This window comes from Ruditapes philippinarum, unplaced genomic scaffold (genome assembly GCF_026571515.1).
Source record: "Ruditapes philippinarum isolate M1 unplaced genomic scaffold, ASM2657151v2 ctg128_1_1_1_1, whole genome shotgun sequence".
In the NCBI taxonomy this organism is placed as follows: domain Eukaryota; kingdom Metazoa; phylum Mollusca; class Bivalvia; order Venerida; family Veneridae; genus Ruditapes; species Ruditapes philippinarum.
The window spans coordinates 1,237,618-1,265,076 of record NW_026861563.1 but is presented as its reverse complement, the minus strand read 5'-3'; the positions used below and the strand labels follow the sequence as shown (position 1 = coordinate 1,265,076).

General features: G+C 32.8%; 1 protein-coding gene across 2 annotated transcripts; it reads right to left on the bottom strand.

Moving 5' to 3' along the window:
• Positions 1 to 3,308: 3,308 nt before the first annotated feature.
• On the bottom strand, positions 3,309 to 27,459 carry LOC132716164 (17-beta-hydroxysteroid dehydrogenase 14-like). Of its 2 annotated transcripts, XM_060699365.1 has the most exons (9): positions 27,283 to 27,457; positions 14,624 to 14,662; positions 8,016 to 8,101; positions 7,634 to 7,700; positions 5,911 to 6,002; positions 5,174 to 5,278; positions 4,772 to 4,839; positions 3,960 to 4,041; positions 3,309 to 3,627 (listed from the first exon to the last, which is right to left on the bottom strand). In XM_060699365.1, the coding sequence occupies exons 1-9, from the start codon at positions 27,377 to 27,379 to the stop codon at positions 3,478 to 3,480; spliced, it is 786 nt and encodes a 261-aa protein (XP_060555348.1). In that variant the 5' UTR covers positions 27,380 to 27,457; the 3' UTR covers positions 3,309 to 3,477. The 2 variants fall into 2 exon arrangements, with proteins under 2 accessions (XP_060555348.1, XP_060555349.1); XM_060699366.1 differs by lacking the exon at positions 14,624 to 14,662 and having other exon boundaries at positions 27,283 to 27,459.

Below are 27,459 nucleotides of genomic sequence, written 5' to 3'. Positions count from 1 at the left end.
ATGATGACAGATGTCTTCAAGTTTCTTATATACTTAGTTATATTACATAAACAATCATGTTTACATATTAAGAATTGTCACAGTACCTTTCCTTGCATATAGACTAGTTTATATAATAACACATTTTGTCAGAGAACTTGTGTAGCTATGCTCTATAGGAAAGACCAGACATAACTTGAGGCTAAATGCGAGAATATTAGTCTTAATATTTTAATGGATTTTTTTTTTCTGTCTACCTTATTACTGCTTGTAATTAAATCTGTATGCATGTATAAATAGTGGGGAGTCTATGGCTGTGTGATCGAGGTCTTTGACTTCAAACCACTTGCCCCTCACGGCTGTGGGTTTGAATCCCGCCAGGGACTTTGGATTCTTTCACAATCCAGCTAGCTATCAGAAGTCAGAGGTTCTACTTAGGTGCCCTTTTGTGTCTGAAATAATGCACGGAGGGTTACTGAGGTCTTCCTCAACTAGGCTATCGCCATATATCACCTTTACAGTGTTTATTGTGGCTTGAAATTCCAACCATTCAAACATGTTTTGATAGTTCTCCGTGTTAATTCAGTGCATGATAAGTATATGTAAGTTGTTTGTGTCATAGATAGCAATACCAGCCTTTTCCCTGCTGATAGGGTGTGTTTAATTTAGATATTCCATCCATTTATTAACTAAAAAAAAAGTGGTGAAATACACAACCAAAAATATAATACAGTGTGTATTTTTTACACAATGAGCAACTTTTTGCCTGGTTTGAAAAAAAGATGCTTTTAGTGATGTTATAATTTCTTTCAATTACATCAGCATAGCATAATTAGGTTCATTGAATGTTACATTGCTTTAAGTAAAGGATAATTGGTCTTTCTTTTTGGCTATCAGTATTTCTATTTACATTTAGTGTAACAGATTTTTTTGTAACTTGTTTTTAGGAAAAATGCATATCTGCATGATTTGATATTGTTTCTATTAAAAAATGGAAAAGATGAAAACTTAGATATGATAGTTTGAATAATAAATTTTTGACCAGTAAGAAACAAAGATTTTAGTTTGAATGTAGCTTTGTTTATGTGAGTTTAATGGGGTCATTTCAGCAGAACTTATAAGATAATTGTTAGAAAATGCACCATAGTTGAAAATGATTTGTTAGTGGACATCATTGAAATGGCAGCAGACATTGTTTCATTATATTATGTTTTGTTATAACTTGTTAGTAAAGATAGCTATTGTAAGATCATCATCATCCCATCCTGTATTATAATGTATTACCTATGGCACGAGAGTTTTTGAACCATGCAAGATTAAATGGTCCTGTATTACAGTAATAACAGCATTTTGATATGTGTAGAGTGGACGTTTCAAATTCAGAGCAACAGTCGAGGCTAGCTTCTCGATTTTTAAAGGGTTAAAGATTTCTGTTAAAGCATGCATGTTAATGTCACTTGTGTATAAAGTCCTACTTATAAGTTGTTGTTATTGTTTGGTTGACAAGAAGAAAAATGCTGTTGTCAAAGACGACCTTGCTATAATGGTTCTTATTCCTACTATGGCAAACTTGGGCCAATATACATGGGCCAATACAAAATAAAGATTTAACAGGAATGATAATAATTGTGCATGTAGTTAAGTCTTATTACATTGTTGCTTGTATTTCAGGCTTGGTGTTAAACAGTTGTAGTATCATTATCTCATATACATTACAGCAGTTCTACACCAAGTTTATTTCCATTCCTAGGTAATAACTAGATGTTAGTCTATTCTAGTTATAGTAGAAATGCACCTTGAGAGCTTACAGATATTCTAAATGCCATGTCTTGTTTTTATTCTATACTGTGACATGTCCGATGAAGACTATAATCTAAATAAGATTGCTTGTCCCTTGTATATTTTGGACATTACACTTTATCCACTATATTTAGCAAGTGCTACAGAAAAATTGAATATTGCAAGTGGATTTTAAAGTACAAAATATAATGCTCTATTTAAAGATGCAATAATATTCGAATATAGATTAGTAAATGTGAATGATTTTTGTACAGTAGAAGTTGTTGTATTGATGTGTTTATAAGTTTTGCAAAAGTAGAATGTCTCTTTCATATCACGCAGTTTGAAATGTCTTTTTAATCCCCAATGACTATTGTTAAAATAATGCTTTAATCATTTTCTTTCTGTGAGTTTGTTTATTTTTATAGATAGTAGTTTTGTGAACAAAATCAGTGAAAAGGGTCACTGTACAGAAACCCAGAGTCTCATAACGTCATTAGATTGTATATAATTGTCATGACCAACAAAAATGTTGAAAATAACTGTATTTTGTCATCATTTCTCAGTCAAAAATAAAAAAAATGAAAATTTTGTTGTGTTTTGTTTGTTTTATTTCATTATTGCAAAGAGATAGTATAGATTGCAATATAATAGTTACACAAGCTGCTGACGAGATACGTATATGGGAGAATACTGGTACTTTCAAAACTTTAATGTGATGAAGCTAACCTGCTAGCTGTCGGAGGTGCTTGCTTGTGTAATTTTACAGCCGGACACCAGAATTGTGTACCTAGGCGATGTATCATGTCGATATATGGAGATGTGATTTAGTGAAACTACGCTAGTTCTCATAAACAATTTTTCACCGATGTGAACAATCGCCTTTTATTTTTGCATTTGGTCAATGCCATGAGTGCAACAATGTTTGATTAGTCGACTATTTAAGATTATATTAAATGTACCTAGAGTATTAACTTATGTTAATTATGGTATCGGATATATCAGCATGTGTCAAGAAAAAATGCCAAATACTAATAAATGCAATATATAATAAATGATATTTACTCTGGATAAATAGGTATAGAGGATAAAGGGTCTCCACCGAAGCTCAAAAGATGTAAAAAAATAATTCATACATAGATTAACTTGGGTACTCAATATGCAAAAGACAAGGAAGATATATACTCGGAATTGAAGCTTTCTTTTACTTTTAGGTCGTTTGTAAAATACAACACAAGATGACGTCCGTGGCCTAAATGTTAGTCGCTGACTTCAAACCACTTGCCCCTTACCGCTGTGGGTTTGAATCCCGATAGGAACTTTGAATTCTTTCATGTGAGGAATATTTCCAGCTAGCTTACGAAACGTCGGTGGTTCTACTGAGGAGCCCGTTCGTGCTCGAATGGACACATGAGGTCTTCCTCCACCAGTGAAGCTGGAAAGTCGCCATGTGACCTATACTGTGTCGTTGCGACTTAAAACCCAATTTAAAGTACAAAAACAAAATTTAGAAGAATTTTCTCTGAAGAAAAAATAAAAGATTAAAATAATGACCTGAAATTTTATATTGATATATCATTTACAGTCCCGTTATGCAAAAACAAAGCTGTGGAGTTTTTTTTATATTCATTCGAAAACATTGCAACTATGCCAATCATAAAATAGCAAAAATGAAATAAAAACAACTTGTACTCGATTAAGAAGACGCTTGCGAATATTTTAAACAAAGTTTCCACCGCCCTTTACACCATATCCAATCTCGGCACCGCCGGTGACCATTATTTCCATACCTGTTGTAAATGTAGCGTCGGTTGCAAGATATAGACACGTCTGTCCAATCTCCCGTGGACTTGCAAGCCGGTTCAAATGCTGAAATAATAACAATTAAATACCTGATCGACTTAATTAGATTAATTTATGTGCGTGTAAGATTATTTATAGATGGATCGATCGAGAGCCGTACGATCTTTTCCAATTTGTTTTTCCCCAAAGTTGTATATTATGAAATCAAAAGACTTGAAACTAAACAGTTTTTACGAGCAAGGGAAAGAATTTCCTACATAATTTCTTTTGTTTCCCATAAAGATATAGTGTTTAATATTAGAAGTGCATTTTTTTGCTGAATCGGCAATCAGAATTTTTAATGATTCCATCGTAATGTTTGAGAGTTTTCTTATATATTAATGATAATGTTTACTTACATTACATTTTGCAAGCAGTTCCTGTTCTTCCGCCGGCATTAGTGACTGGAGTAACCTTGTATTAACTGGCCCCGGGGCAATTCTAACAAAGGAATATCAACCACATTATTGTATCATAATTTGGAGACTTTTCTACGTATTGAATACGGGCCAGACCCATACATGCAGAGTGCGTTAAATGGAGTGCAGGTATTACTAGTAGTTACTAGCGTTCCAGTTACCACACTTGTCTGCCGTTGATAAAAGTGAGCAGCTCATTTTCTCTGGGGATTTTTATTGTAATGACAGGGAAAGGGATAACGATAGAAAAGTCGTATTCTTTGATTACTTTTTATATGGGGTTTCATATTGTGACGACAGGGAACGTGTTTTAATGTTTGCCTATGATACAGTCTCATAATGGTGAATTCCATATCTAGTAACATTTTAATTTCTTAATGCATGCAGAAAATATACCGGACACATCTCCTCACGATTAGTGATCTTGCATAAACATTATTAACCTGGATTTCAACATCTAAATTACAAGATAATTTATATATAGAAATCTCATTTTAAGTTCAAAATTGAGCCGCGCCATGACAAAACCAACATAATGCGTTTGCCACCAGCATGGATCCAGACCAGCTTGCGCATCCGCGCAGTCTGATCAGGATCCATGCTGTTCGCTTACAAACCCTATTACAAGTAGAGAAACTGATAGCGAACAGCATGGATCCTGATAAGACTGGCTGGTCTGGATCCATGCTGGTCGCAAACGCATAATGTTGGTTTTGTCATGGCGTGGCTCAAATGTGTTAAGTTTTACTCACGAATTCACTCTGACACCATATTTAGCTTCATCAATAGCTAAAGCTTTCGTCAAAGATGTCACACCGCCCTGAATTATAAACATAACATACCAATTAGTCTCTAATACATGTTCAATAAACATTTATATATACACTCACAACATGCTATAAATTTCCGACTTTTCTGTCGCACAAATTACGTAAATTTTTGTATACATTACAAACACAGAAGTAATATAAAATAACCGTTATTCGAATCAACGTATTTATTATTTCAAAAATACATATTTTTCCATTTTCTTAACAAATTAGATACATACAACGGATTTGACAAATATCTTTTATTGATGGATCTAATATTCATTTATTAGACTAACCAATTATGTTTTAATTGTTCCATTATGTATGCATAAAACATAATACCTTTGTTGCGCCGTAACTTGACGAGTTTTTGAAAGATTTTGTGGCGCAATTACTCGATATGTTAACAATACATCCATTTGAAACTCGCAAATGAGGTAGTGTGTACTGAAAAACAATTACTTGATATATTAATTGTAAAACAAACCTTCCAAGTGTCATATGGAAAAACAAGTAGTTTTGATTTTAAACCGCCTTTCAATCAATGGTCGGTGCTTATTAAACAGAAAGTAACAATACTCGGTGCATTAATGAGTAACATAATTCGTGTAAACTTTATTTTTTCATAATGTTCTAAATTACATTGTCAGCAAAGTTGAAAAATTCTAGCGTACTTTTCTTTATGCAAGATATATTACATGTAGGATTAAGATTTTTCAACGAGTCTGACCTAGACATATTTCTCATTTTGTTTTGCATCAGGTTCAAACAATTGAATTTCCAGAACAGAGAAAGCACCATCATTCTCCCGGTCGGTTTTGTCATGATTTGAAATTGTTTTAAGATGATGATATCTGCGGATAATCTTTAAGTTTTATAGAAAGTTAAAACGTAGTTAGTCTATTACTTTTAAATTTGAATTGGGACGTCATTTGTAGTTAGACACTCAGCTTTGCCCGATTTCAAGGAATAAAAATACGAACTTGCGTAACAATAAAAAGAAACAATGATAAGATTAATGACAAACATCTTGATCATTAAATAACATCAAGATATGACCTTGTTATTTAAATGTTTACCTTGCTGGCAGTAAAGTGACTTATCAGGTTAATTTCAAGTAAATCTCGGAAACCTTGTACTGTAATGTCATCTATTGAAGAAGGCCCTGGATCTGTACAAATATGATGATACATAAGATATATTTAATCAATTAAATATTAAATATGTTATCAAGAGTTTCTAAGTTGGACAAACTATATTTCAGTGGTTCAGACTTTGAGTGATTATTACTGTTTATATCTTTTCTAAACAAGGAGTGAAGACGAGAAAAACACCGGCTAAACAGATTTAAACGATTGAAGATCGGATATACCAGTAAAGGACCTTTTAAATAAAACAGCATTGACATGTAGTGGTTGGCAGCTTTGACATAATTATAATTGTTTGTTTTGCATGTTTGATCGATATATATTTTACTTCGTGAACACCGGGTACAATATTTTATGCTTAGTGCTGGGCACTATAATTATTTATAACAAAGTAGAAAGTGGGGAGGGCGTAGAGTAAACATGTGTTCAAGTTTTATGTGAATATCTTTACAAATAATGTTCAAAGTCTAAACGGAAACGATAAAGCAAAAATGACTTTGGAGGTTATCTACCCCTTTAAATCCTTTAAAAATCCTTTTAACTTTGATAAGGGGGCAAGAGACCTAAGATAAGCAAGTCGAATGTGGCCAAAAACAAAATTCCTTATAATTCAAAATATTTAATACAGGCACTTGCACAGTACTATTCAAGGATATTTGACATACACTGAAGAAAATTACAGTTTGCATATATTGCTCCTTTTAACTTTGATAATGGGAAAAGGGACATAAAATAAGCAATTTTGAAGTTGAATGTAGCAAAAAGAAATAAAAAATATTTTATACAGTCAGTTGCACAGTACTATTCAAGGATGTTTGACATATACTGAAACAAATTTCAGTCTCCATGCATTGCTTTTTGAAATAAAAACTGACAACTTTTAATATTTACCCCCACCCACCAAAAATCAGACCTGAAATATACTAATTTGGGCCCATCTTCATGAAGGTGCAGGATACTCCACCTCTTAACCCGATTCCCTTAAAACTATCAATTACACACATGCCGTCAATGGCAATAAAAAAATTCCCAATTTACTGTCAGTCATACGCTTAGATTTTTCACAAAATCTATCCAATGTTTCTTACTTGTTTGGCGCTCGCTGTCAATGTTTGATTTTCATCTTTCTTATCTACATTTGGATAGACATACAAAGCTACCAAAATAATTAGTAAATACCCCAAAATACTGATCTATATCCTATATACAAACAATAATGAATTACAATGACAGAGAAATACCAAAAGTTTTCAATACTTTCAAAACACTGTGCCTGTGTTATTAATAAATTTGAGCGGGCCCTTGATATGTTTCTTCCCCCATTATGAACATTTATTTATTTATAAAACGTGCATAACAGAGCAAAAAAATATAATCTAGCTACCATTGTATAAAATGCATTCCGATTTTGACCTTGTACATGCACATGTATATATGTATACCAAGCTTTAAGTGAACGGAAAAGTTTTGATAGTTTCTGAGAAAATTGATCTTAACGAAAAGTTACACCATTGTCGACGCCAACGAGAGGGTCATGCCAATAGGTCCAATGTTTACTTCAAAGAGCAGAGCTTAATGGGTAATTCGGTTTTGATTGAGCTCACATGCACACAAGCTTAAATGCATTGATTTGTACATGTATATGTAAACGTACGTGATCCTACATTATTCACAAGACAGTCAATTTTTCCACACATTTTTACCGTCTTCTCAATGGCCTCCTGCACATATAAAAAGAAATAATCACAGATTGAAAGGTCCATGATAAGCAATAGAAAACTATCAGAAGATTTATGTTTCAAATTAAAACTATAAATGTAATATAGTATCGTGTAAAATAGCATTTCTGCAGGTTCAAAAATTGATTAATCTAGGCTATAACAATTTAATATGTAACTTTAAACAATATAATAATTATAGTACTGCTTTGCATGTTATCGTTCACACCCGTATACCCGTTTTTATAATATGGTTAACCTTTAATACAGTTTATGGTTCAAAATCGTTACTAAAAAATAAATATTTGCTTATTTTACCTTTATTTCTGTCTCGCTCTTCATGTCACAGTGTATGTAAATGATCTTCCCGGGGCCATCGTGCGTCATATTTGACCCAAGTTCATCTGAATAAGATAAAAGTTCGTCAATCAAAGTTTACACAAAATGTATGGTTCAAATTAGATGATCTAGTAAACTTTACCTAGAATATTGAAAGGGAATTTGTACATATAGATTATGTATAAATTTGTATCAGACAGTATGAAAAGATTCTGCTAACTACAATTCTAAGCTTACCACAATTTTCATTTTTTATCAATCGGAACACGTCGACTTTTCATAATAATCTGTGACTTAATACAGATTGAAAGTAATTCTACCACGTGGTTTTAGATGTAAAAAAAACAAAGGGTGTAATGTTTATATGTATATATTTGTCATCCAAAGAAAAAGTCTAGTTCGGAAAAAATATGATTGAAAAAATGTCTAACAATCATAATCAATTTAAAAACACCCAGTGATGTACAATTATAACTAAATCCAAATTAATGTCAACTTCAGATGAAAAATATGGTTTGTTTGGCATTTACAGGTATAATAGAAACAATTAATCAGGTTATTTAATTGTTTTTTCTAAAAATTTGCGGGGTTTTTCAAAAAACTATTCCATGCCCTTTGGGCAATTTTCTATTTTATAAATAACCTTTTTTTTTATACTTTTGAAGAAAAGGGATGATTTACAGAGCTAAACTATTTTTGCTAAAACAAAAAAAGGCAAAATGAAAAAGCTTGCTTTTTATGATTAAAAGATACAAATCTCAGACGTTACGTGTAGTATTGTTGCATCAGTAATACCACTTAAGATAATCACATATAATATCACATATGATATTTCATTGTCTATTTTCACATTTTAGTTTCATTCATTAAAGTATGTTTTTAAAATTATAAATGATTAGTGTTTATTGCATTTGATAGATTATTGCTTTTAAATCCACCTCGTTTTTGAGTTATCTGCCCATGAATTTGGAATATTTTGCTCATTTCACTTTTGTTTTTTCTTATTTTCAGGTAGCTTAAAATACATCGGTTTGAGTAAATGTGCAACATTTCAAGAACGAATAAAGAGCGAATTGGGACTTTTCCCCTTCTCTAAAGTTGTGCATTTTTTCCCTTGAAAATGACCTATTTCAAAAGAATTTAAGTCCCTATATTCAAACTGAAAAGTTGTAAAAAATATTATATAGAATGCCCATGATTTTTAGTGTGAAGCTTTATATCATATTTTCGACCTATTAATTCTTTTCAAAAATATTTTTTTATTCAATCTAAAGTCGGGGAAACATAAAAGGGGATTGTTGGACATACCTGGTCAATTCCACTATGACGTATTGCCATACGTTCTTTTACAAGTAATATATTACAGAAATACTTAACACTAAAGAAAATACTATTGACGTCAGTTTAATAATCAAATAAAAAGATTTAGATATAAAGTGAACTTTATTGAAACAAAACATCTAAGTTGAAAGTGTGCTTCATAGTCCTTATGAATCTTCAACAAAATAAATTTAATTAAACATAATATCATTATTTTATTATGATTCTAGTATTGCTTTAACATGTAGACCACCCTTAAACTATATCGAAATTCGAAAATGTTTTATAATAATAATTATCTTAATTATTGTTGTTTTTATTATAAATAAGCCTATACAATACTTTCTATATAGCAAAATTAACACAACTCATGAACAGCTAACCCATCTTAATTTTTCTTTTAGACGTCGGACAAAATATGATTTGTTTAGTGAAAAAATTAAACAAGAACAATTCGCAACGTTTAATCAACATGATAAATAGAACAGTGTAATTAAAGGTATGGCACCAAACGAAAGGTCATAAACTTGTAACTTATAAACAATTGTAATTAGTTTACATAAACTCTTATTCAAACGATTTAAAGTTAAAATATATTGTTCAGCACCAGAACCCTCGTTTGCACTATCACAGAAGCCCAACATTGTAAAGCACAATGTGACATTATTGAACAAAGGAAATGCTTTTGAAACTGTATATGTTTTCAACAGAAGTGTAATGTGCCCGTTATTTGCTATAACTATTTGCAATAGAATATTTAATAAAAGTGAGCTAGGTTATTCAAATCCTTTGAATATTATTATGTTATATTTTCGATCCTTGAAGATCGTTCAACACGATAGGATTATTGTGTTTGCATGTTTGTGGTGGCATTTTAAGTTTCTTCTATTCGATCTTTTAATAGTTGAGTGGTTCCAGTATTCGTACTTCAATATTGTATAATCAACACACATGTTGCCTGCTTTTTTAAAATTTTGTCAGTAAATTTCAGGCTTCATAACTTCTGCTTCCCTTGCAAAATTCCCTTTTATGTAGTTTCACCCAATGTTTCCTCGTTTAGGTCACACGCATTGTTTAACTTGAGGGCCATACGCAGTTTTTCATGGTATGGAACGAAAATGTCACATTGAAGGTTCAATGATAACCGCCGTATGACCACATTGCTAGTGGGATGGGTTGATGGACGATAGTAAAAATAAAAAAGCAGAAACAGCAACTAACAGCAATAAATTTACGACAAACAGTCTTACAAGAATACATAGCACAGGAAATATTAATCGACAGAAATTGGTTTTTAACTACATAATCATATAAAGTCATCCATCAATGTTAACAAAACTTCATGATAAACAGCCTTTGTTGTAGAGATCTACGTTAATTTTAGTAAAATATCAGATAACCAACCAGACACTTTTAGTGCTATAAGCTGTATTATTTTAATAAATAATTGCTTTAGTAGGACAAGAAATATTTAACTGTTTCTAATTGTGTTCAATCGCGTTATATTCAAATTAACTATGAAATTTTCTCAATAATTGTTTTGTTTGTTTTTTGTCCCTAGTCATGACCAAAGACCCCGTTATGTCCTTCAGTTCTTGTATTATCACTTGACTCTATAATCTTTACTTACCCAACGTGGGGCGCCATTGTCGACGTACTCTTATCAGTTACTGTGGATTATTTGAATCGTGATACAAAACCCGCTAAGCCCTTAGACCGTAACTTGGCTACTTACCTGCGAGAATGTCCCCGTTGACTTCAGGGCGTACTTTACAGAAAGATATCTGTATCTGGTGAAGACCATCTTCAACTTGTCCTTCCGAAAGGTTTGCAAACAGATTTGTTCAAAGCTTTACATGACGATCTCGGTCATCAAGGCCGTGATCGGATAACTTCTTCATTCGAGGAGATATTTTATTGACCGGGAATGGACAACTTTATAGCTGGCAATGTCGTAAGATGTGGCCGATGTATTCGTCAGAAAGCTCTTACCAATACTGCTGCGTCGGTCCCTATACAGTCAATGGCACCAATGGATAAATTATGCATTGATTACCTGTCTCTAGAACGATCGAAAGGTGGATTCGAAAATATCATTGTACCTACAGATCATTTCATTAGGTATGCACATGCATTTCCTACTCGGAACCCAACTGTCAAGACCACAGCCATAATTCTGCTCGACAATTTTTTGTTCATTATGGATTCCCGTCCAGAATTTACAGTGATCAAGGTCAGGATTTTGAATCGGCCCTTATCAAGGAATTGTGTTGCTTTGCTTGAATCACAAAGACTCAAACAACATCTTATCACGCGATGGGGAAGGGAATGGTGGAAAGGTTTCACCAAACGCTACTCAAGATGATTGGTACCCTAGAAGATCATCAAATGTCCGACTGGAAGGCTCATGTTCCGAGTCTAGTACATGCCTACCATGCTACGCGACACAAGAGTACTAGCGACTCATCTAATGTTCTCATGTTTGGTAGGCATCCTAGACTAGCAATTTATGTTTTTATAGGGTTAGTAACCGTTACCCATGGGCAGTTTGTCATCAAGCATACACTCGTAGTACGTGGTTAAACTCCACAACCTACGAAAAAGCTTGAAACGTTGCTTTCAAGATGGCCCAGGCGAACAACGTACCATATCATAAAAAATCACGTAGTGCCCACCTTCATCCAGGAGACCGCGTTTTGTACGTAACCTTAAGAGGGAAACAGAAGCTTGCGGACAAATGGGGAACATCATCTTTACATCAACATTCGACAGCCTGTTGAAGACATACCTGTGCATTAGGTAAAACCGGAAGGTCCGAAGTCTAGGCATCTACATCGGAATCTTCTTCTCCCGTTTATGTCTACAACAGATATATTTAACAAAAAAGGAAGAAGTAAATGATGATGAAACAGTGCATGCTACAAACGAACATGCTGTAGTTCTTGAAGCAAACAGTGCTGACAGTGAAGTTGAATCAGATCATGAGGACGAAGTTTCCACAGTTCAATACATAATTCCTATGAAACGAGTTTCTGCACAGATAAGAGTCCCAAAGCATGCAAGACCACAAAGGGAGAAACAGCAACCAAAAATGGATGCCATCAGGAGTTTGGAATATGTGACGAAATATGTATTGATTGTGTTCATTTTAATAAATTATAATCAACGTATGATTGAGTGTTTTTTACTTGAATTGTATGTGTGTATAATAGACGTAAGTGCTTTATGTTACTAGTCATTGAACTATGTAGACTTATGGTTTTGCAGTTACATGTATTTGGTCTTTTATATTGTATACTTTATTAATTGCTCAATACTTACCACATGTACGTGCTTATTATGCTAATCTCAATATATTTTCTTACCTCAATATACTCAGTATGCAACATACTTACCTGACATACTCGCTTGTCATTCTACATTAGTAAAGTTCCACGTCTCGTGTCTATAGGAGCTAACGGATGTCTCTTCTTTGTATGATCAAGCTTCAGGCTTAATCATAATTCATTGTTGAAAAAATAATTGCCTCAGGTATTGTACACATTTATATTGAGTTGTAGCACAGCCAGCGTACGTGTACAGTTTATGATTTCGCTATCATTTACTTATATTAAATACATATGCTATTTATTTTTGTGTGTCATTGAACTTTGTATGTAATACTTTTTTCTCTTCTCTTTATCTGAAAAACAGGAATCTTTTTAATATACCTTGAGGAGTATGTCGTAGGAGAAGAAATACTTGTAAGAGTGTTCAATCTCGTTGTATTCTAAACTATGAAATTATCTCAATAATTGTTGTTGTTTTTTGTTACTTGACTCTAGTCCTGACCAAAAATCCCGTTATGTCCTTCAGTTCTTCTATTTTAACTTTACTATAGCATCTTTACTTACCATTACTAACCTGTAGCAAGATATCTTATGTCTTGGTGTTTTGTGCGATGTCTCATTGCTCATAGGCATACGAGGGGTGTTCAAATATAAATGCAACTTGGTCAATTTTCATTGCTAAACAAACAGTGCCAAACTAAATGTCTCAATTCTTCAAAATACTTACCACCATGTGATATACACAGTTGTTGTCCTTTAATCCAATTTTAAATGCGTTTTCATAATATTTTCGAGGTATACTGATCAGACACTGGAAAACAGCCGAACCGAGATATTTTTGCGTTAGATTTTTTGTTCCATTAAGGTGTTTTTTTGAGCCTCGGAAGTAGGAAAAGTCACAAGGGCCAAGCTCTGGCGAATAAGGAGGGTGAGGAAGCTCGACAACCTTTTCCTGTTTCAGATATTCTCGTATAATGGCCGCTATTTGTGACGAAGTATTGTCATGTAGGAGACCAGTTGCTGGTCGGCGGTTTTTTAAATATTTCTTTACTTTATGAAGGACGATGCCTTTGTAAAACTTGGCATTTACAGATTTACCCTTTGGTTCGGCGATTTGAATAGCAGGATCTTGATTGGTAAGGAAAAAACATACATGACCTTTTTGACGCTCATGGTGCGTTTTGCTAGGCAATGTCTTTGATGTTGCTTTGTGATTATACTAACAGTAGGCTCTGTTAGCTACAATTTTATTTTATTTTACCATTACTCAGTTTATTTTAATTTATATATTTTATAAGAACGCTTTTGAATAAATCATGTAAGAGTTTTGTCGTACTGTATGCTTTCATGTTCCTTTTTTGTAATAGACAAAATTGCTTATGTTTAAATATGTTTATATTGTCAAGAGACACACAGTATTTTTTCTTGGAGACCATATGCCACGTTTCACGGAATGGAACTGACGTGTCACATTGAATGAAGTCTGCATGATAGCCGCCGTATGAACATATTGGCGGATGTTTCTAAATTTAAAAAAAAATGCAATTTCCCGTTGACTTAATGAAGATTTTGGGACTTTTCATATAGACATATGGCAGAATTAAAACTGTTCAATAGAATTTCTGTAAACTTGGCATGCTGTTATGATATGATGACATAATTATTTTGAGCGAAAGAAATGGCTGTTACATATCCCCTATTTTAGTTGTCTGTCCGTGAATCAGAATATTTTTACTTATTTGTCAGATAACTTATACATTTGTCTATAAAATCTTGTATTACTTCTGTTTTATGTTTTTTTATTGTTGAATACAACATTTTAAGTTACATGTCAAATAAAAGACTACCGTTTATAAATGTACAGTACTCGGAAGAGAAGAAATAAAAATGTGCTACCTTTTAAATGTAAATTATAAAAAATGAAAATAATTTTGTTACCGTTTATGTCGAAAACAACCACTGTCCCACCATTTTCAGCTGGAAGAATACGTTTAGAATAAGTAATTATTCGACAAAAAGATTATGTTATCAAGAAGAATGGAAAATATAATAATATTGTCAAGGCTTACAAGAAATATGGTTACATAAATTTCTGTGCATTTCAAAGTCGAAAGCAGTCATAATGGTTACTTTGGATCAGTAAAATATCTGAATCATTCAACCGTATCGTGTTAAGTCTTAAGTACACAGTGTTGCGCATTTCAGTCTATATTTAGGGACGGTGATTTCCAAAAACTATCCTGCTTAAAGAAATATATTTATAAAGGAGACAAGAAGTATTTACAAGAAATTAAATACATTCTTTATTGTCAGATAAGATTTTTTTTTGCATTGATCAGAGTGATACAAAATTAGTCAAACGCTTTTATAACAGATGCAATCGCCGTAAATGACGTAGTTTAGGGTAGATAGTTTATCTAAACGAAAAAACTTTTTAAGTTTTAAATTTTATTGTTTTATCTGAAAACCATGTAAACAATCTTTGAATTATATAGGTTTTATACAATGTACATACACATATTTTACTTTAAGTCATCAGATGCTACATCATCATTAAATTATACAATATTTGCTTTTTTGTTTTCAATATCAATTGGGTATTTGTCATAAATTTCTCTTTTGTCAAAAACCTTTTTTTAGTCTTTGGTTTAAGTTTTTGTAATTATGTTACATGTCTATTCTATTTTCATCTACAACCTTCAGAAGGTGTTCTACTTCTGTTATGTATCCATTTCATTTAATAAGTCGAAATTAATGTCTAGAGAATTTTTTAAGTAATACCACGTACTTTACCAATTGAAGATTGTCGTTTATTTTATTGAGGTTTCCTAGACAATATGCATAATATTTAGGCCCTCCCGTCACAAATTGTGTTATTTGATTGTTTGGAACTTCATCTGTTAGATCCTTTGGAGAGTCACCTAATGGCGGATCCCATCCATTCTATGCAGAGGTGAACACCATAGAATAAATATCACAGAAGTGAACCCTTTCGCCTAGTTTCTTCAGATAATTGTACAGTTTCAACCTGGCTTGTGCTGTCGTATAAGCGGCAAATAATAACGTTGGTTTTACATGAATCTTCTATGAATTCGTTGGTATAAGCCAAGTCAAGTTGCACAGCTTCGTCGTTTATAAAACGCACAGTTTTTTATTTCTTGTTTGTGAATGAACTGAACTGGATCGTCAATGTAGGTTGTCTGAGTCAAATTGATCTTTGGTCAAATTTTCCCCACAAAGAGTTTAGAATAATATGGCCAGCAATCTCAGACCAGGGTTTTCTTCACTGTTATCGTAACCCAAGCAAGATACCTTCCCTATCAAAATACTGATGAATATATTTTAGCTTGTCTGATTCTGTATTACACCACACAGGCCAACCACTTGTTTCTTGTTTGACCTGTAGAAATGTGTTACATACTCAGTAAAAAGGCCACCTGTTTTAGTACTTGGATCATATTGAGACATTTCATCGAAATGCCAGACTTCAAAAACTTTTAATAACTTATAACCTTTGCTTGCCATTTTCACTTCAACAGTAACCCAAGTCCCAGTAATTGCTCTATCATTATCAGTGTGCTGACACTTGCTATTTTCGTAAGTTTCGCTGCATGTACGACAGAGACTGAACAAGATTTTTTTATTGCATTTCGTGGGCAAAACAGATGTATACAATTTTCTTGGAGGTACAGTCTTACATTTTATTTAACCTTCCTAATTGTTAATATCAACGAAATTTTCTGTGATTATCTTCGGATGCCAAATGGGTATTTTCCCGTTTCATTGATAAAAGGATGTAGGGAGGTTACGTCAAAGTAATTAATGTGTTTTTCTGCTGTGGACTCTGCCTACATTTGAAATGCTTCTGTCCACCCCCATTAAACGCATCTTTTGGTTCTAACGGTAATACATACTCTAAAGATTCAATTTAATCTCTCATAGTGGAATTTTCAACTGTTTTTTTTAAATTACATTCCCAGATGCATTCATAATTATATATACCCTTCTGATTCAATGTACAGTCGAGACTGTCATATGTGACTTTCCAAGGGATCTTCAGAAAAAGGTCACATATGACAGGGAGTCTCTTAATACAGTCTCATAGAAAATTAAATAGAAAATTAAATTTAAATATTATCTATCTGTCTATATACCATTGTGACTTATAGATTTTGTATGTTTTTGATTGTGTGCATACAACAGTTGCAAAAAAATATATATATGGATATAATTATGCAAATAAAACAATTTTCCAACATCAAAGAATATGTTAAATGTGTACTGCAAATATTTGTGCACATTATATTTAATCAATAAATTACATGCATTGATTTCTTATTGGAAAATTTGACTTAGAATTTATAGAAAATAAAGTTCTAATTACCTCCCTTTAATAGCTTTTATTTACATGAAATGTTAAATTGGGCGATATCTTTATAAATCATGCTTATTTGAACTTACAATATTGACAAATCTTAATTTGAGCATCATATTTATGAAATAAAACCTTGAAAAAATTGTGTAACATATCCATATCCAAAGCTTTTTTCTGGTTTGGTATCAATATTTTTTCCGTATTAATTATGCAGCCATAGAAAGGTAAATTGATAAAAAATGCTGCCTAAAAAATCTTCCGTGGGCACTCTATAATTAAAAAAAAATCTAACACAAGTCTTAACCCAGTTTACTCAGGCCATCATGTACATTACACATACGACGATTGTATCCAGACGCTACGTCACTTGATACCTGCATGTACACTGTGTAATTGAGATAGAGGTGTGTAGACTTTGTTTGCTGCTGGATTATAATTGGACTTAATTATTTTGGCCCTCTGGGTGTTATAATAGGTATTATTTATCTGATTAACGGACAATTAAAAGGTGTGAAAGTCGTTTAAATCAGACCAAACATTTGCATTGGGACCAGACAATTAGGGTCGCTTGTCACATATGACAGGGAGTCGTTTAATTCAGACCATTTATATAGGAAAATACGTTGGGAGTACTGAAACAAGGTCGGATAAGACAGGGAGTCGTTTAAATCAGGGGGTCGCTCAGGCAGTCTCGACTGTATATTTGTTTTCGAACGGTATTATTATATAGTTCAGCCATAGATAGTCCATTGACGGGGTTAATTATACTTTAAGAAAAACAACCATGCCCAGAAATCCCCATTAAACTCTAGGACAACTTTTAATTTTTGTTTCATAATATCCATTAACTTTATAAGACCCTATTTGCTTTTCTCCCTGATTTCAACCATTGTGTATGTAAACTTACCTCCCAAACGCAATTATTTCGTGATCTAGACGGAAGCAATTGTTATGCAAAGGATCTATTCCATCATTGCCTTCACTTTTGGTAAGGTCTCTGAAAATTGTCCTTTATTTAAGGCACCATTCCGAAGAATATCCACATCAGATCGACAGTAACATAAACGCTCCAGTTGCAATTCAAAAGGCTTATAATGGTTTGTATTGAACAAGTCTATAAAAGCTTTACATGCGCCAGGCTTCAAACCGTCAGGATTATAGTACTTCATATAAGACAAATGGTCTAGCACAGACGATTGGTTGTTTGACGTGTTATATAAATGGGGAAAATAACCTTTGGCGAGTTCTGTTTCTCCAAATGCTTTTGGCATATCAGCAAGGACCATGGGAATAAAATTCAGTGAGTCAATGAATCTGATTTAAAAGATCGATACAATATTGGACATATATTGTGATCCCGTTGTGATTATTTCAGGTAAGATAGCAATGTTGTACAAGTATTTCATAATCGGGTAACTATCATTACCCTTGAAATTGTGGCATATGACAGTAGAGTTCTTTTTCCTGCGGCAAATAACCTCTTGCAAAAGAACTCTATCATATTAGGGCCAGAAATACCCTTGTATTTTGACCACAAATCTCGCATTCAGAAGAGGGAGTAACCTTATATGACATGGAAGCACCACAAATCTTGTGCGCCACACATAAATTTGGCCTATGTTTCATTATTCCACAATATGATGTCTTACAATTCACACATCTATTATTTACACTAGATAAGTACCCTAAATGACACGCGATTGTCCTGAGTACATTCTAGGCCAAAGAAAATTCTAGTATACATGTATTTTGTTTCTCTTTCCCTGTTTGCAAGTTTTCCGTACGGGAAACCATCATCTTCTTCAACTGGTTGATGTAACATAAATGCTTATTATCTACATAGTTCTTGCAAGTATTACAGTAGTTTTCACCACATACATGCGGCTTTTTATGATATGCACAGATGATCAATAGATAACAGTCTTTACATCTGTAATAGTGTTTACACATTGAAACAGCCTTAGCTGATCATTCTGTTACAAAACATGAGCAAGTATCCAAATTGTCTACAAAATGTTTCTGGAAGAGGTGTAATGTTAAGACATCAACGCAGCAAACATAAAGAAATCAACGAAGCGTATTCCACGCCGCCTCCGCCACCAACACCACCTCCAACAACTTCGGTACCACAAGGACAGTGGAATATATCAACGCCGCCGCGACAACAGGATAACATAACAACGATTCCGCCCTAATCTACACAGGAGGCACCACAACAATGGAATCGAAACCAATGATTCTTTTCAGACCCAGAAGGTATTTGTTTTAACATTATCTAATCTGTTTGGTATTTTGCATTAATATTAGATTTTTGCCAATTGGGTCTTGAATGTTGCTTATTTATTTTCATCCCGGTTGTGGAAAAAACACCTTCGTCAAAGATTTACTACAAAATCACGCAAGAAGAATAAAGCCCAAAATACAGCTAATTGTGTGGCTTTATCGACGATGGCAGCCTTTATACTTAAAAATTTAGAGATCGGTTTTCCCGCGCGTAGAGTTTATTCAAGGCATACCAATTGATCTAGATGATGACGGCTTCTTCGATCTGAGGGTTAACAACTTGCCTATTTTGGACGATCTGTTTATCGACGCTGGTAAAGATAAAGGGATCACAGATCTTTACACCAAGGGTTCCCATCATCGATCATTATCTGTTATTCCAATTAACAAACATTTGTTTGGAAGCAAGGATCGTATACAAAGGCAAAATTGTGATAAATTGTCATGTAATTTTCAACAAGCCAGTAGATTGACAAGCCATCATGACACTTGCCAGACAAAATTACCCTGGTCATACAGAAATATTAATTAGAACCTTCGGGAAAAAAACGCTAAACACATACACAGTTTTCTTTTGCTTGACCTGATGGTCTCCATGAAATAAATCAATAGGTTGAAATGTGATTTGAAATGGGATGATGATAATAGGACTAAACTGACCAAACAAATTGAAGAAATAGAACAGGCACCTATAAAATGGACACTAAACAGGCAAACAAACATTTTTTGTTTGAAGATCAGGCAGTTAACATCGAGGAAAAATCACAGATAAAAAGAAAATATGGCTGAAAAGGGAAATGCGTGTGATGATTGTGGATTATTATTTGATTCCCAGCATGATGTACAAAGACAAATGAAACGTGGCTGGTGTCATGAATATAATATGACTTCTACAAAAGGAAAAGACCGGATGACAAGAATGAATTTAACCAACCTGTTTAAAAGGGAAAAACATTGAAAAGGCTGATGAAACTAAATTCGAGGATGACGTGGGAGACAATGAATCGTACCAGCATTTGTGGCATCTTGTTCAAGAATATAACAAGAAACACATGTTCAGACCAGTATATATCGATATGGGAGAAAACGAAGATGATGCAGCAGAAATGGCAAATCAAACGGAGAGAAAAATGTCTCCGAAATATATCAGCAGCTGCTTGAAATGTACTTGTTTCCATTGGGGAATAATTCCTCTCACCAATCGATTGTGGAACAAATGTATAAACTTCGATAAAAGGGAATGGGTTTATCAACTGCTGTGAAACGTGTTTTTAAGGAAAAAAAAGTATCTAATGAAGAGTGTGAAGACAGCGATGATGATAGTGAATAAAATGTCAAGGTGATGGATTAAAAGCATGAGAAGTTTGAATGTTTTGTCAGGTTTAAATTGTACACAGAACAGTGAAGACATTGCACCTTCGGAAGATTATTTAAAGAAAAATATGTTACAATCCATCGCATCCTGGGAGTTTCAGTATTCCTCAAAAGTTATATAAAGCTGTAAAAACTGACGGAAAATATGATATTGAGATGCACAAAGTCAGGAAGTTTCTTCTTAATAGGAAGCACATATATAAAATTTACCTACACCTGTGCGAAGACGGTTTCAGAGAAACCATTTCACTATTTTGTTAGTGTTGGAACTGACGATCTGTGGATGGCCAACCTAATAGATATGATAAAATACGAAAAGTGGAATGATGGAACACGATATATCCTTCTTGTCATAGATACACTCAGTAAAATGGTCTGGTTGCGAAGTCTCAAACAGAAGAAAACTGGAACTGAAGTCATGGAAGCATTTAAAAACATCTTTTCGATGTCTGCTAGAACTCCTCGACGTCTTGTCTCTTATAAAGGTACAGTATTTTAATTTTCAGTAAACAGTTACAGAAACTGCAGGAAAATTGAATAAAATGTTTCAATATCTGTAATTTTTAACAACTGAAAGATATTGCATAAAATGTTGATTATTATACTTTCATTACAAAGTCTTATCTTTTCATTGTGTGATACGTGTTTAACTAATCATGTCTTCATATTTCAGACCAGGAATTCAAAGCCAAAGTAGTACAAGCTCTGATGAAGAAACACAACATAGATTACTCTCAAACGCAAAATGAAAATAAAGTGTCCACTTCTGAACTCGCTAATAAAACTATTGAAATGCGGATCATCCAAAGATGACTTCAACTATTTGCCAGTATTAGACATTTACAATAAAACGTATCATAAAACAATTGGAAGAACAGTATAAACACCTCGTCTGAAACGATGAAGAAGTTCGACTATCCACCTACTTCGCACAGAACAAACGGAACATGAAACCATACAGGGAAAAACTAAAACGTTTTAAATATAAAATTGGTGGTTATGTTAGAATTACATATTTGAGAAACGTGTTTACTCCCGCTTATGACCAAACATACAGTGGTGAGATATTTCAAATAACTAAACGTTACTACAGAGGGGTTCTACCTATACTGCAGTATACAGGTTATCTGACATGCAAAAGGTCGACATAACTGGAAGCTTCTATGGAAGAGAACTGCAAAAAGTAGATTATAATCCAAGTGCCAGCTTCAAAATTGACACAGTTTTAAAAACCAGGGGGAACGGAAAAAAAACAATATTAAAATAATGTGAATTGTAACTAATATTATAATTCAGCTGGAAAGGAACTATTTTCATATTAAAAATGGAATTAATTTTCATATTTAAGACAGCTTTATGGTTTCATATTTTACTTCTTGTGTTTCTGATGATACAGAAAAACATATGCGCTGGTTAGAATTTCGCGTTGCTATTAAATTGAAATTCGGAAATTTAACACTGGTTAAAGACTTAGTTTTGAACATAATTAAACAGCATGTGGACCTTTTTAGACTTCATGTCTTGTTGAGGATCTAAAAAATATTTTAGGTATCATATTTATTAATAAAGTTTATAGTAAACAATATGAACAATAGTGTTTGAGTCTTTTATTCTATGTTTTTAATACCCATGGTAGGAATGTTATAGGCCCTCTAAAACTATCACTTATCGTTGAGGCCTGAAAACTCGGATTTGGCTAAAGGATTACCACTATTTACATCATATGATCATAAAAAAAAATCATGACTGTCGAGTACAAATTGCGGGTTTAAACCAAGTGTATAAGGAGACAACCTTATCACTTTGTTAAAACTGTTAATCAGTCTAGTAAAACGATTGTTTATAGAAAAACATTAAAACACTAAACTGGTACTTATTTACAAAATTAAATTGGTCTCGCGGCTTCGCGCGCCTGACCAATTTAATTTTGTAAATACGTACTAATTAACTTTAACCTATACTAAAAATATGGGTTAAATACATGAAATAAATTCAAAATAACGTAAACAAGTTTAACAGTTCAGTAGGTCCCGTTTTATACAAAGATGGTTAATAACGAGGTTTGATAAAGAATTGAAATAATTTGATGATGATGACAAGTTCACCGATTAGTATACCAAGTTATATCTAAAACGGAGACTGAAGTTTAAACTATCAATAGTCTCTTACTTTCACGAAAATGATAGGTCGTAATATAGAGTAGAGATATTTAATTAATTTACTAGATAGTTTCGCTAAATATAAACTTGCATTGCGAAACACTGTGTGCTATTAAGACCTAAATCACGATACGGTTACATGATTCAGATTTTTACTAATCCATGGTAACCCCTTGACTACTGTCGAAATATCATAACTGCAAATAACCTGTAAATAACCGTGGCCATGGTGTATTGAATGAATTTCAATGCAAGTAGAACACCTACTTTGTTGAATGCAAAATACTTTCAACATATTTTATTTTGTCTTGTGAGTTCAATTCAATGACAACATTTAATAATCATCCATCGTATTTAAAGGTACTTCATTTTACGTCGCGTTAAATTTTGATATAAACACAAGATATGTTATTAGATATTTAAAATGTCTCCAATATGCATATCTACATCAAATGAAAATTGTAGGGTATATAAACTCTGTTTGTGTCTTACTCTTATTTACAGAAGACATCGTTAAACTTAACTCTTTGTCATAGTATTTAGTGGGGCGAGAAATTGAGAAAATAGAGCTAATCGTGATACAGGCATGAAATTTCAGGAAATCATCTTTAACCATGTAGATTTCAAAGGTGAAGTGGGCCCAAAAATATCTTCACTCATTCAAGATGGTCGCAATTTTCAAAATGGCCGCCATATAAATTTGACGTACATTAATAGCTCATTTGGTAAAAAATTATGTAAAGACCTGAAATTTACACCATTGCATGAAAAAAGTGTTTCATTTACAAAAAAAAATAAATCTTACAAAATTCCGCTTTCATACCTGTATACAATCTAAGATGGCGTCCAATATGGCTCCCAATTTTATGCAAAACTGTCATTTTTTAGTATAATTTGTAATACATATTATGTTTATTTCGATAAAAAAGTGTTTAAACATATCAGAAATAATCAAATTATATAATAATCACAATGAAAGTAAAGTTTTTTTTCAGTTTATGTTTAAAAATATCTTTAAAAATATCAAGAAAAAAAATCTCATTTTTTTTGCAAATTTCTCTAATTTGGTTTTCTTAATCTAGATACAAAATTTAAAAAACGTTACTTTATTTCTTATTTGACATTCAATTAACAATAGGGATTTGTTGTAAAAATATAAGAAACACATGAAATCTGTAGGTTTTATATTTTGTCCAAGTTGGTTGGGTAAACTTATCCGATAATTATATAAGAAAAACAATAAAATTTACACTGGAAAGTTAATTCTATTTCTTTCCCTTTTCTGTGAATTCTTATGCAAATGTTCACTATTAAATAGTATTCTTTATTGGAAGATGGTATTTTTGTCTTCCTCAAAAGGGTGAGCTTGCACATACAATTATGTCTTAGTTTAGTCATTGTAGTTTAACACTAGAAGATTTAACGTGTTTTCCTATACAAGTTTATAAACACGGGTGGCTCTATGAGCAATATTCATTCCATATGATAAAGACACAAGATGATGATACATGATTAGTATCTATGCTCTATGCTCTGTGCATTCTGCATTTTACATTTTACTATGTAAATTCTATGTACACTTATCGCATGGCTTTGAGCTTTTTCTTTGTTCATTCTAACCTATTATACATTGTATTCGGTTCACTTCCATTTAGGATATGAAAACTGTATTGATATATAACAGTACAGTTTTTTTCACTTGATTTATATAGGAACGCATTAAATTGATATATAACAGTTGATTTTTTACACCTGCTACATATCGGTTGAGCTTTTTACGGAGGTTCAAAGGGGGCATAGGGTCAAAGGGGACCTGGGGTGCCACATTCAAAATAAAATTATAAAAAAGTAAAGAAAAAACATAAGCGCCGGTTGAATCTGGTGATGCTCCCCGAACAGGTTTTGGATACAGAGAAACTACTTCTTGTTGATATCTCTTGTAGTTGAAGAGTTATGTCCGGGACAAATATATTACAGTGTAAAACTGGAAAAAAGGCAATAACTTCAAAATTAGGCAATGCAGATTTACGTTTCTTTTGCAATGTACATCTACTCAATGAAATCTATCTACCTACAAAGTTTCTTGTTGATACCAATTGTGATCCCGGGCAATGTTCAAAGTGTAAAAATGAACAAAGGACAATTACTCCAAAATTAGGCTTGGCAAAGTAAAGGTGCTTTTGCACTGCACTACTACTCAATAAGATCTATCTACCTACAAAGTTTCTGGCTGATTGATACCTCTTGTAGTTTCAGTGTTGATTTTTATATTCCATTTTTTGGAAGCAGCGAAAACAACTTTAAACGGCTGCGCTCACTGACTAATTGTATATGGCTAGCTGTGAGGTACCTTAGACAGCTTTAGTTGGTATTTGTTCATTTTATCCGAGGTTCTCACTTGAAACAAAAGTGAAAGGGCACAATAGAGGGAATTGCACATAATATATTTTTTACTAATTTCTGTTACAAAAAAATAATGAAAATGCGATAAAAAAAGTAATAATATATGAAACGAGTAAGTTACCAGGGTATAACAGTGGCTGGGGCGACACCTGGGGATGTTTCTTATGTTTGCATAGACTTAAAACTGTCTTAAAAATCTTCTCCGAAACTACAGTGCCCAGAGCAGAAAAGACTATCATGTAAAATCACCTTGTAATTCTCTATAAAATTATGAATTATTGGCATAGGGTCATAATCACTTAGTTTATATGGACTCATATAGGAATATAGCTATATGAATCTTCTAGCGTGAAACGATTCTGAGTGCCTTGATATTGGGCATGTTTCTTTTGAAGCGAACCTTAACAAATAGTTCATAAATCATAACTGTATATGGTGAAAAAATTGATACTCCTGACATGATTTTATCTCACTTCTGTATTAAAAAATATGGCAGCTTTCCTGCAGTAAATCTTTAAGAAGTGAGTCATCTAGGGTTGTTTAATCGGGAAAATTAAATATTGATAATCTTTGAAAGATAGTTAGCTTATATTTCAAATCATCAGCCACTGTATGTGGGCCAAGTGATAATATTGAACTACATATAGATGATATGATGTATCAGTCGCCTTAATTTTACTTTGTATCTTTTGAATATACCATGTTTAGATATGTTATTCAATGAACAGTGCCAATTCAATTTTTGCTTGATTACAATGATATAAAAGTTGATATAACTGATATACTATTACAAGCCTTCAGCAAGACTACGATATCTAATGCAAAAAAATCATTATTTCTTATTGTGATAGCTTTAAAGCGATTGTTATCTTTTCATAAAGAAATTGTGCAGGAATTAATTGTATTCCTCAATAAGACAACATTTAACGCATGTTTTGTTGATGTTTATTCAGTCTACTATCGTTACAATTAACTAATGATATTAAGAATATGAAAACAAGTTATATCATGCAAATAAATTTTATAACTCAATGTATACACATGACTGTATGTGCATTAACTGATAGTTTAAATAAATGAAAGATTAATAAAAAGCACAGAAATAAAATTTTTTTGTTTTTGATTTTACAATTATCGGATTAATTTACCCCGCCCAGTTTGACAGAATATGAAAATCTAAAAATCTGGAAACAAAGTGATCCCTTGAAAGCATACAGATATTTTTTACATTTTGACAATGACCACATAGTGTCAATTGAATATCAAATACGTTATAAGAAACTTAGTAACTTTTTGAATTTTGTACATAAACCTATTAGAAAACCATGTTAGAGAAATATACAAATATTGGCACTTTTTCTTTAATATTTTTAAAGATATTTTTTGGACAAAAAACTTATTTTTTGTGTTTTACATATAATTTGATTATCTCTGATATGTTTCAACACCTTTTTTTATTGAAATATGCATAATTTATTTAACATTAGGTAAATTTGAATGTCCTTTTGTTCTGATGTTCATTTTAATTGATGATATACAATTTTGTGTATACCTTCTCCATTTACACATGTTATTGTATATGCTTTACACTGTCTTGTCATGTATCATGTATCTATTTATCCACATGGACCATTTGGTCCAATGGAATATTGAAATAAACTTATCAAACTTAAACTTATCATAATTTTAAAACTGCAGCCATATTGGACGCAATCTTTAATTCTGAAGAGATATAAAAGCAGAATGTTTTAAAGATTTGAGTTTTTGTAAAGGAAAAACTTTATACATGCTTTAGCGTAGGTCTCACGTCTGTTCAACAAATTTCATTGAATGAGCTATTATGTAGGTAAAATTTATTTGGCGGTCATCTTGAGCAGAGACATTTTAGGCCCACTTCACCTTTGAAATCTGCATAGTCGAAAGATGATTTCCTGACAGTTTCATGCTTGTACCACCATTTGCACTGACCTTATTTCCCGCCCCACTTATTATAAACAACATACCTAGAATATCGACACAACCTCTACCCACACCGTCACACCCGCCTGTTACTATTGCTACCTTCTGATAGAAACGTAATCTAGTCTCCTCTACACTCATGTTTTCTGTTCAGATATCCAACTTATAATGTTACCTGCATTGAGCTTAAACCTTATTATATAGCCTTAACCTAGGTAGTG